General features: G+C 59.0%; 1 protein-coding gene across 1 annotated transcript; it reads left to right on the top strand.

The window, feature by feature from the left end:
- The first annotated feature begins 3768 nt into the window (after positions 1-3768).
- On the top strand, positions 3769-11007 carry LOC109316026 (protein FAM71F1-like). Its single transcript, XM_019543989.1, has 6 exons — positions 3769-4444; positions 4839-5005; positions 5097-5346; positions 5548-5657; positions 6298-6380; positions 7147-11007. The coding sequence occupies exons 1-6, from the start codon at positions 3938-3940 to the stop codon at positions 7326-7328; spliced, it is 1299 nt and encodes a 432-aa protein (XP_019399534.1). The 5' UTR covers positions 3769-3937; the 3' UTR covers positions 7329-11007.
- Positions 11008-11765: the final 758 nt, after the last annotated feature.

Below are 11765 nucleotides of genomic sequence, written 5' to 3'. Positions count from 1 at the left end.
TGGCATGTGGAGCCCAGTCCGGCCTGTGGACTTGCCCCCGAGGCGCTCCTCTGGTCCACGGAGCCAAAAGGCCCCGCTGACCCCAGGTAGTGAGTTCCTCGTGCATATCCATGGCTATTTTAGCCAACAGCACAGGAGCTTTACCTGCCTGTCCTGCCCCGTCGGGCATCTTCATGCGGGGTGGATGTGCACACGTGTGCACGTGTGGGTCAAAATTGATGTGCTGGTTCCAGGCAGACGTGCACCTTCTAGACTAATAAGTGCGATACATTTGTTGTGATACTGTTAGGACGGGGGGAGGGGGGGGGTCTTTTTGTTTGGGTGGTACTGAGCCTGTTTGGTCACAAGAGGGCGAGCGCGGCACATTATTCTGATTTTACAATTTCATTAAAGTCAGCTAATTTGGAGCCTCATTTTTATCTTGTTACCATAGGTACGGTATCTTTTTTTGACGTCATAATACTGGGTTATATACAATTCAAGGTTAGTTTCTCCCGTGTGGGGGTCTCAAGTGATTTGGATGGGGCACAGACAAGGGTGTGCATACAGCACCGTTATTAATTTGTACTCGACAAGCCCCCTTGCTGTACGCACACACTAAAGTTCACTGTTGTTGTCTCCCATTTCTTCTACTATTGGCAAGCGGGTATATACAAAGCTGATAAATGCATTATTTTGCGCTTAAGTTATTGCAAAATACAACATAAATAACAAATGCTAATACTAAAACTTACTAAAAAAATTAAGCTACTAACTACAAATTGTTTTAGTCAACTTAGTATAAGAGACAGTTAAAAACAAAGAAAAACAATTAACTCTACTTAAACATGGAAAACATAGTCTATAGTCAGTGTGGTTGGCATGACTTTTATCAGCTGATAGTAGAAACTCGGCAGTGAAGAGCAATAGGGCATCAAGGAAGGTGTTGTTGGTGGTGACGGGCAATTCATGGCAAACATACATCACAAAAGGGACCACGAAAAGTTACTCATCGAGTTACTGGTAGTTAGGGCGTTACAGACCTAAAAAAAAAGAAAAGAGAGAGAAAAAAACAGCAAGTAACTGTATACTGACATTAGCTTTACTGTATTTGTTCTAAGTGCCTATAGGGTAAGTCAGTTATGATGTCTGCGACGGCGAGGCGGCTGTAGGATCGCAAGTCGTCGGCTGCACTTAGTTTCTTTTGTTGGTGGTCAGATGTCCACTTGAATCCGAAACATTCGGCGAGATGGCACTGACCTTCATCTCCTAGCATCCGCAGCTGGGCTTTGCTGAGCTTGGAGTGGTTTAGCAGGAATCCGAACATGGCCCTCTCCTCTGCTGATCGTTGAGGCGGCTGTCGTCGGGGGTAGCGGGCGCCTACGCCGCCCCCCTTTTGCGGCAGGTAGGTAGAGGTGGCGACTTGGACTTGCGCTCGCTTGCCGGGGCCCTGGCCCATAGTTGCTTGTAACTGGCCTTGGTGACTGAGGACAGACAATACCGGTTGTCCGATGTTCAAGTTTAGCAGTAGTTTACTCAGTAACCCTTGGGGCCCTCCGTAGAGCTCGGTGGCACTTTCGATGGCTTCTGCGGTACACGGGACCGCGCCTGGGCTGAAGAGGAATCGGTGAGGCCAGCGCCCGTTTTGGTGTGCTTGGGCCAACCCCATGGGGCTGGTTCCTGGGTACCACATGGCGTACGAGCACCCGACTACAGCGAAAAGGAGGGTTTCGGCGGAGCTGGTGTCATCATCATTTCGCCCTTTGTGCCAGACATGCGGCTTTTGGAAGAGGGCTTCCACCGCGAGAGCCGGGAGGGGAATCGGCCAGTGTCGGTTCTGGAGGACGGCATCGGAGCCGGTGACTATCCCGCGGCTCCACGCCGCGCTGCGGGCTAGCTGCACCGCTTCCCCTGCGTCGAGGGTTTCGTATCCTGCCTCTACTACTAAGCGGCCCAGCCAGACGACAGGCGTCTCTCCCGGCCGGATGCCTGTCTCCTCCCGGAGACCGGCCATCTCGGCGCGCGTGCGGGGGCCGCGTGAGTTCGCGCTCGCCGCGCCGCCCCCGCCAGCAGGCGCTCCGGCTGCCGGCGCCGGGGCCGCGGGAGCGTCTTCCGCGTACGGAGGGGGCGGCGCCGTGGCGGGGGGGCGGTCCGGCCGTGACGTCCCTTCCGCCAGCGCCTCCAGGCTGGGGTAGCGCCTGCGCAGCGGCTGCTCCTGGCGGGCGCCATCTTGGGGCGGCGGCGGCGGGCTGCCCCTCAGCGCCAGGGCCGCGGCGTGTTCGCTGGCCGTGCGCAGCTGCGCCTCCAAGTTCGCGTTCTCGCGCAGCAAGACCGACACGGCGCGGAACAGGACGTTCATCATTTTGCCCTTGTCCCACTTGGGCCCGGTCCACTTCGCCGCCGTCCGGCCTTCCGACTCTAAGCTCTCGCGGAGTCGCGTCAGTAGTTCGTGTCCGCGCGAATCGGGAGGCAGGTTCGGGCAATTAAACTTATCGGCCGGGGTGGCCTCTCCCGCTTCCCGCACGTGCTGGATGCAGCGAGCGAACTCCTGGGCGGGTGTGGGGTTCCCCGCGCCGCGGGGCTTCCCCCGCGCCAGAGGCAGGCTGCCCACCTCGTCGCTGGGCCGAAAGGCCACTCCCTTCCAGCTCATAACGCATCCGAAAGAGCTCGATGCCAGTCGGATGGCCCACTCCTTGCCCCCTTTGTCCCCGGCCAGAGACAAATACCCGGTGATTAATGGGCCGCTAGGGCCGTCCGCCTGGTGGTAAGCGATGTGCGCCCACAGGTCGTCCGAGTCTGCACAGCCACGGTCCCCTGTGCGCCACGGGCAGTGGCGTATCAGCGCCGACTCCATCTTGCCTCCCCGAGATCCTGCTCGTGACGCCACGTCGCGCCCGAGAAACCCGCGAGCCTGGGTCGGCGCGACCGGCTTGGCGCGGAAGGGACCGGTGACCGGACAGGTGGGTACTGACGGCGAGTAGGAGTCAGGTGACTCGAAGCATATTGCTTACACAGAAGATTCATTTTACTTACACTACCCATTGTAGCGTAGCTTAGGAACTTGCTTGGTACAGGTTTCGAGCGACTCACGCAAGCTACTGTGGTCTGCAGACCGCCAAGAGCTTTTGACGAGGAGCACAGTCATGCTGGCAAGGATGGGGTATGCCGTCGGTGTCTGCCAATGGCCCCTTGGCTGACTGTGTCTCCTGGGCATGCCTGGAGCTCCCTGCTTTGGGCAGAAACCTTTTTAAAGTTGTAGTTGGCAGGGTGGCCTATCACTGCATGCCAGGCATGAATAATTTAACAAGTTGCCAATCATGACTACGAACGGGTTTCCTTTGTCTGCTCAGGTTTCAATACAGGCTCTTCTTTCCTGTCAGCTCAGCTTTTGCGGGGCGGGGGGGTCTTTTTGTTTGGGTGGTACTGAGCCTGTTTGGTCACAAGAGGGCGAGCGCGGCACATTATTCTGATTTTACAATTTCATTAAAGTCAGCTAATTTGGAGCCTCATTTTTATCTTGTTACCATAGGTACGGTATCTTTTTTTGACGTCATAATACTGGGTTATATACAATTCAAGGTTAGTTTCTCCCGTGTGGGGGTCTCAAATGATTTGGATGGGGCACAGACAAGGGTGTGCATACAGCACTGTTATTAATTTGTACTTGACAACATTATGGCCGTCCCCCTCGGGCAGGGGGAGAGGATGGGGAAAGGGGCTGCACCGCCTCCCGGGTGGGGCATGGGCAGCATGGCGGAGGGGGGGATTTTCCCAACCTGCCACCTTTGGGGTTCATCGTGGGGCTGGCTCTGGATGTGCCAGGAGCTCCTTCGAGGCCTGGGGCTGCCAGACCCACCTCTGCTGCCTGCAAGGGCCAGGACGCAGGGAACAGGGCTGGGGGAGATGCGGAGCTGGGTGCAATGCTGCTGCTGTCCTTGGAGCACTGGGTAGAGCCCAGATGTTACAGTCGTGCTGTATCCAGGGGGGTCGCACCCCACCCCGATGTCCCCTTTCTCCAAGCACCGCGGACCACCCTGCTGGTGCCCCAGGCTACCTGAGCTGCACGGGGGGGGTGTCGCATGCTGCAATCCAGAGGTGTTGGGCAGGGTGGGGGGTCCACAGCTACCCCAGGTCACCCAGCCTTGACCATGGAGACGGTCACCTGTCAGCCATTGTGACACCACAGCTCCAGGGCAGTGGGGCCCGGTGGGGGGCACCCCACAGCTCCAGGCCTGTCTCCAAGCATGGTAGGCTCGGAGCAGAGGGACGAGAGCGACGTGGCCCTGGCCGCCAGGGGTGGCCTGATGCTGCGATGAGGGTCCGCACAGCTGGGGCAGAGGGCGATGCTGCCCGCAGGGGAGAGGCAGCCCTGGAGGTGGAGGGGGGGCTGCTGTGCCAGCTCCTGCGGTCTCCGGACTACGACCTCTTCCCCCGGTCAGCCGTGTTCGAGAGCAACTTCATCCAGGTACTTTCCCTGGGGGGCGCAAAGTGCTGCCTGGGCTCGGAGACCTCCCACCCAAGCAGCTACGTGCCCCCCGGGCCTGGAGCTGGAGCTGTTCCATGAGCCTCATGGGAAGCCAGGAATCAGATCCCACTTGCCTGGGCAAGCTCCAGCATCCTCCTTCCCTCAGGCCTGGGTGGGGGTAGGGATTGAGACCCCCCCCCCCCCGCAGCCGAGATGGGGGCAATTGTAGGACACAGCAGGGTTGATGAAGGGGTTGTGTTAGGGTCACCAAAGCCTTTATCCCTGGCCGCTCTGTGGCCCCGAGCTGGGCACCCCTCCCAATGGGCACAGCTGTGCAGTGGGGGCGTAGGGGGAGAAGGCGGCGCCCCCAGCCATATCCTGCCACCGCTTGCAGGTGACCAAGCAGGGGAACTGGGTGGACATCCACAACTGCCCCACGGCTGTGACGCTGGGCGTGACGTCCTCTGACCCCTGCTTGCCGCTGCCCAACGTGCTGCTCATGGCCCGGTGGGAGGATGCACCCCAGGGGCCGCTGGAGGAGACCCCCGTGGCGCTCAGCAGGTAGCGGGGCGGGGACCAGGAGGGTCTCTGCAACAGGCACCGGTGACCCCTGCGCTGGGCACCACACGTGACTGTCCCCCGCCTTGCCCAGGCTGCTGCCCCTGCGCTACGTGCGGCTGTCGGTGCAGGACACAATGCAGCGGCTGCTGCGGCTGCAGGTGGCCACGGGCCCCGTGTACTACCTGTGCCTGCGGCCGGAGCACCCCGACACCGTCTTCCGGCTATGGGGCCGCCTGGCCGCCATCCTGCGCCACGGCCTCTCCATCACCTGCAAGGACCCCGCCGTGCGCCTGTCCCACAGCCTCGTGCCCAGCCCTGCCGGCTCCTCCAGCAGCTCCGAGGTGCATTGCCTAAGGCAGGGGGAGTGAGGGGAGAGGGCGCGGGCAGAGCCTGGGAGGTCAAGCCTGGGCTGAGCTGGGGTCTTGCCTGAGAGCCCAAGCATCACGGTGCCCCCATGGAGCCCCCCACTTGGTCATGGGGGGGATCTATCAGGTTCCTGGGTGTGCCCGGGCACGAAGGAACCTCGCAGCCTTTCCCTGCAGCCAACACCTGAACTTCAGACGCCCACCAGTGCCCGCCTGGGCAGGAGGCTGTCCCGGCTGTCCAGGATGGCACTGGGCCGAGCGGCAGAGGACAGCCTGGTCTGGAGAAGGTAAAGAGCACCTGGGCTCCTGCCCCAGCCAGAGACCTGGACCCCTCCCGTCTTTCCCCCCTGGTTCCTGGGAGCTTCCCAGCCTAGGGGGCTCCCAGGTGGCTCCAGGCAGGAGAGAGCATCGGGGCAAACCCCCCTGTGCAGCAAGGGGCTTTTGGGTCCCTCTTGACTCCGGGGCAGGGACCAGCCACCCCCCTGCGGGGTGTCCTCCCTGCCCAGGGTTGCACCAAGGAGGTCACTTGGCCATGAGGGGCTCCATTGGGGTAAATTCCTTCCCCACTCTGTGCCTCAGTTTGTCCATCCGTGAAATGGGGACAGTGATCCTAGCTGCTGTCCTGGGATCCCTGAGTGAGACATGCTGCTATGAGGACCCTCTCCCCACAGCTGCTGGATGAGCTGAGATGCCCTGGAGTCCAAGGGGAGGTGGGGGGAAGATCCAGCCAGACCCCTTCGTACCATCCCTTCCTGCTCCGCCAGCTGCTCCTCAGTGCCGGAGGCCCAGGATCCCCCATCCCTTGAAGCACCCCCCCCGGACAAGGGAGGAGCCAGGCACTCCTGCCTGCTCCACCCCACAGCCCCCGCCCCTGTCTGGGGTGGGCAGCAAGGTCCGTAAGTCCTGCCTCTCCCTTCCTCCCCCCAGGCTCTCCTCCTTCTGGACTCTTGCCACCAAGGCCAAACCTCCAGCCAGGGACAAGGCCCCAGGTGCCCCCGGCCCTCCAGGAGGTAGGAGACTGGCAGGGCCGGCAATTGCCCCCTCTCCTGGGCAAGGAAGGGGCTGGTAGGGACAGAGCATTTTTGGGCTGTGTTTCCCAGCATGCACAGACAGTGCCAGGCCCCCAGCACCAACCTCTCCTGGGTGCTGGAGTTGACCAGAAAGATCTCGGTGCTGGTTCTGGATATTCTTCTCCGTGCAATGAATCGCTGAGAGCCAGGGAAACCCCGGGGCAGACAGACCAGGCGGGGACGCTGAGGACTGCGCAGGGCACGGTTAAAGCCCCACGAAGCCTGGCGTGTCATTAGAGATGAGATACGACCAGTAGAAAGAGCACTGCCAGCAGCCGCAAGAGCTTCACCTTCATGCAGCGCAAGCCGTTGATAAGGGAAACTGAAGGAATCGTTTTTGCAGGGACGGGAGAAGTCAGGCAGCGATATTAAGTAAAATAAGGCAGAATCTTCTCCGTGATGTGGTACAAAAGAAATCCCAGCCATTACTGAGGTCTGAGGGATAGTAACATTTTCAGTCACAAGGGAGAAACAGCAGAAATATTCATTAAAATCTTTCTTTGCTCACTGGCAAGAGTCTGGATGTCCTGCAACAGAAAGCCCCTGCTGTTCCAGTAGTAGCTAGATGGGTGCTGGACAATAGTCATAAAGATAAGCATTCCCAACACGGCAGCTGTAGCTAGCCAGAACCCAAGAGTTATAAAGGAATTGGCCAAGATGAGGGCTGCTTGGAGTTCACACCTTGCCTCCACATTATGCCTTCCAGGGAAGCTGATGGTGTGTGAGAGGTGCCTGGGGCAGCTCCCCGAGCCTGACCCGAGCTATGCGGGCGAGGAGGCCAAACCGAAGGGTGAGACCACGCGCCACGGGTTCTGGGAGCGTGAGACTCCATCCGGGCTCCTGCCGCTCTCCCGGCTCAGCAGCCTCATCGCCGTGGGCCAGCGGTAGTGGACAGGCCTTGGCTCCAGGCAGTCCGGCTGGGGTTAGCACAAGGACTAGGCTGACATGGCAGCAGCTAAGACTTGTAGCTCCTGTCTGAGAATCCCGAGCATCATAAATATATTGCGGCAGGACCTTCAGGCCAGCAGCTTTGGGTTTTACATGCCTGTGGAGGCATGCCCAGCCTGTTTGCAACCCCTTGAGGCACGTACACGATCGGGGAAGAAAGGGTACTGTCCCTGGTATGAACCCCCTGCACCCACCTCCACCACTCTGGGCCCCACTCACAGGCCATGTTGACCCTGGGGACCAGCCTGTTCCACCCGAGCCCCACCGGGGATCTATATTGGTGTCTCCTGTACCGAGCCAGAAGCACAGGCTGGTTCCTGGTGCGCAGGGGGCTGCCCTGCCCTTTCTGCAAACAGAGGAAGCCCCTGGCATCTTCTGCCTCCGTGGATGCATTCAGGGGGTGCTGGCTGGAGCTCTCTGCTCTGCATCCCCTGGGACCCCTGGTTATTAGCCTGTCCCCTGCACATTGTCCGTGGTATTTGTTGCTGTCCTCCAGGTGTGGAGGTGCGGGCTGGCAATTCCATGTAGGCCCAGCCTCACCGCCAATAGACCGCATTTTCTCATAGGTAGCATGCACCCTTTCCGCAAAACCCAACTGCTGCAAACACGGGCGTATTATACGTGAGGGAATATGGTAACAGCTGTTTCTGCTGGGTGAAAGCACAAAGAGCCCTGCCCACTTGTCGCCCTCGCGCTGCTGCTCCTTTACTTCCAGCTGTTTCCTTCTGCCTCTCAAAAACCGGCTGTGGCTCTCACTCCAGGGCGTTGTATAGCACCTAAACCCATCTTTGCGGTGGCAGGACATGAGCAGGCCCCTTGCACCACCTGGGCTGGGTTGGGGGGGTCTGGGATAGGGGCAGGTTGCAGGGGTCACCCAGCCCCTCTGCTGCCCCCAGGGTCCCTATGGCAGCAGCACCTCCTGCTGGAGCCCCAGGGCGCATCCCAGCAGGAGGTTTGGCCCACTCCCAGCGTGCTTTGCTAGTTAGGGGCCTGCTGCCTAGGGGCTCTCAACCTCATTTGATTCCAGGACCCCTTGGAAAATGCCTGGAGAGCTCTTGGCTTTCACTCCTTTCCTGACTATGGGAAAAAATACTGTATTTTCTAGCGTACAACATCCTGCCCCCCATAAGATTCACCTTGTATTTGAAAAGCAGAATGAAGGAAACCACCAGCCTTCTGTGGGCACGGGGAAGGAAAGAGGAGAGCAAAACCCTCACAGCCTCTAGATGGGACCATCATGTAGCTGGGATCCTGCTGGGAATCCTCTCCTGCCTGCAGGGTGCTCAGCCCCAGGACAGGTCTTGTGCATGAGGCAGGAGGCAGATCAGGGTGTAGCTGGACTGGGCCCCTGTCGCTGCTGCCCCCACCCCATGCACCCCCTTTCCCAGAGCTGCATTGAGGAGGCTCCTCCAGGGGCACCCCCACAGCATTCCTAGGGGTCGGCTGGGATACACAGGGACAGGGGCATCTCCCCCATATCAGGGAAGATCATGGGGATCTTGGCTCCCCAGTGGGGATTTCCCAGCTTCTGGCCTTTACTGGTTGCTACATGGGTCCAGGAAGGAATTTTCCTCTTTCTGCTGTTCCACGTGTTCCCCGAGAGGTGCTGGGTGCAGCCGAGGCTGGGGCTGGGCCAATACTCCTGCTGACACCAACCCTGCAGGGTCCTGGCTGGAGGATCTTGCCCCTGCGCTCAGGCTTGACCTCATCCTGCACTGGGGCAGGAAAGGATTTCCCCCTGCCCAGACTGGTCGCACTGGTGGGGTTTTGCCTTCCTCTGCAGCGGGAGCATGGCCTCATCCTGGGCTGTCTGCAGCGTCCGTGATCCCCCAGCAGCAGCGGGATGTTGGCAGCCGCGGCCCCCCTGTATCCCAGGGCAGGGGTGGAGGCGATGCCTGGGGCTGTCAGGGGCAACTGTGTCGTGTAGCTCTGAGTTTGCACATCAGGTTTGTTTGCAGTGGGGTTGTACAGGGCTGATCCTGCCTCAGGCAGGGCTTGGACTAGATGTGACCCTGCAGCTCCCTGCCGGCCCCGCAGCTCTTGGACTCTGATTCCAAGTACCGCCATACAGTTGCCCGCTCATTAGCTGCCAACTGTAAGATGCTTCACTCCCTTCCTCCCTCCCGCAACTGCTGGTCCGGAAACTTGCCCAGGGTCCTTCTAGTTCACGCTCTGCTCTGCAGTGAGTGAAGGCTTTGGAAAGCCAGGTCCTCCCTGGGCACCTGCTAGGTCCATACAACTGTGCAGGTCCCAGAACACATTCCTTCTTGCTCCCACCAAAACCCCATTTTAAACAGCAGATAATTGATTTTGCCCCGCAGGCTGGTACATATGATTGGTGCAAGCAGCAGGCAGGTCTCCAGCCTAATTTCAGACCAGCTAATACAGGGAACAAGAATAGGCATCCAAGTATTAATTAGGGAAGCACCTGTTAGGAATGCTTTTATAATTTACCTTCTGTAGTAAGTTTTTGTATATTTTAACCAAGCCAGAGTATAAAAGCCAGGTCCACTTTGGAGTTCTTGCTCCTCAATTTTGAGCTACGGTTCTTGCTGAACTGCCCACTTGCAAGTGTACCTGGTTAGCACTATTTAGAGACTTCATTTGGAGCCCTAGGTAAGAAGGTCCTTTCCCTCGGGCCGGCCACCTGCTTTAAGACTTTAGGACTTAGATGTGTTAAAATTAAATTGCCTTCAAATCTTGATAAGCTTATTGTGCCTCCAGAAAAACACGCTTCTTGTAACTTCTAATCTTCACTTGCCAGGCCTTATCTGTGCGGTTTGGGCTTTTATATCTTTTGGTAATTGAGTTTGCTATTAAAGATGAAGATCTTCGTATGTGGTGAGCGTTTAATGTGGTGGGACTGGTTCTTCAAACACTTCTTGCTTTTCAGAACCCGTGTGAGGTCAACATCCTGGCGCACAAGCCTCCAGTCTTGTGAGCTGGCCACGCTCCCCAACCCCCCCAATTGGGCTGGGACAATGAGGGCTCTGTGCGTGGGCGCCACTGTTGTCCCTCCTCGAGCAGCGCGGCAGTCCTAGAGCTACGGCTTATAATGTTTTTGGTCAGTTTATTAATCCCACAATCAAACTATAGCCGAGTTTCCTTTGGCACCAAGGCTTTTATGGCACTCCAGCAGAGAAGCGCGAATCCTACTGGACTCAGTAGAGATGCCAGATCAAGGGTAGGGCATCATCTGCGGGTCTGAAGATGGCTGATGAGGCTGATCCAGGAGCGAAAGGCTCTGCCGCAGCTCAGACATGTTTCCACGCAGGGCGGGCGGCTCTGGGCTCTTGGCTCGGTTCTTGATGCGCAGTTTCTGCCGCTCCTGTTTTTCTATCTGCTGTTGTTGTGAGGCTTCAAAGCACTGAGCTCCCTGCAGCCGCCTCTTCCTCCGTTTGGGGCAGTCCTGGGCAATCAGGTGTCTCTCACGAGCTGATGTCGATGCTGCCTTGTTTCAAGCTGGCCTCGAGGACGTCCTTGAAGTGCTTTCTCTTGCACGTGCGCCGTGGCTGAGCTGGGGGAATTAAGACTTGCTCTGGGGGGCTGGAGTCAGACACCGAGATGACGCCACTGGTCCAGCCAAACTGACGTTGGACAATCATCGCCGACACTATAACCCTCCAGCCCACCCTGCCACCCCCACCATCCCATCCAGACCCACCCCAGGGCCTCGGCGTGTCTGCCCGCCGCCCTCTCCTACAGTGCGTGGCCCCTTGTCCATGTGCCACGCGCCACAGAGCTCTGCTCCACTGCCCCATACACCAGGCCTCACTGGCTTCGTGCCCCACAGACCCAGTGCTCCGCAGCTCGAGAGCCCCACAGTGTATACCTATTACCCTGTAGCTCCATTGACCAAGCCCCATGCCCTCCTGCCCCATAACCCCAATGCTCCATAACTTCAGTGGCCCCAGCGCCCACCACACGGCTCCTGCCTCCCTCCTTGTTCACATTTTATTAGCAGCCTGAACACAGCTACACTTCCGGGTCCGGCAGTGCGCATGCGCACGCCACGCCACGCCGCATCGATAAAGCGTCCCGCGCTCTCAACGCATGCGTAGTCCGAGACCCGATTGACGGGATGTGCTGCGCATGCGCGTCAACCGCCCCCCTCCCCCGCGAGCGCGCACTCTGCACAGGCGCGGGCGGGCCCGGGTGGGAGGTGCGCATGCGCAGTGCAACTGGGCCGTCTGTGAATCTGCAGGTGGGGACCGGGCCGCGTCGGGGCTAGTTCCACCGGGGGGGCACTTCCGGGGTCGGGCGACCCCTGAACCTTGACCCCTGCCTCCTCTCCTGCTCTGCCTCCGGGGGCTGAGGCCTCTGGGGTGGCACCAGGCCCCTCCGAGGGGCACGTGCCCTGGCAGTAGCCTGCCCCCG

The sequence above is a fragment of the Crocodylus porosus genome, unplaced genomic scaffold, assembly GCF_001723895.1.
Source record: "Crocodylus porosus isolate Cpor-Errol unplaced genomic scaffold, CroPor_comp1, whole genome shotgun sequence".
In the NCBI taxonomy this organism is placed as follows: Eukaryota; Metazoa; Chordata; order Crocodylia; family Crocodylidae; genus Crocodylus; species Crocodylus porosus.
The sequence above is the reverse complement of the archived record's forward strand: the minus strand, read 5'-3'. Positions and strand labels throughout refer to the sequence as shown.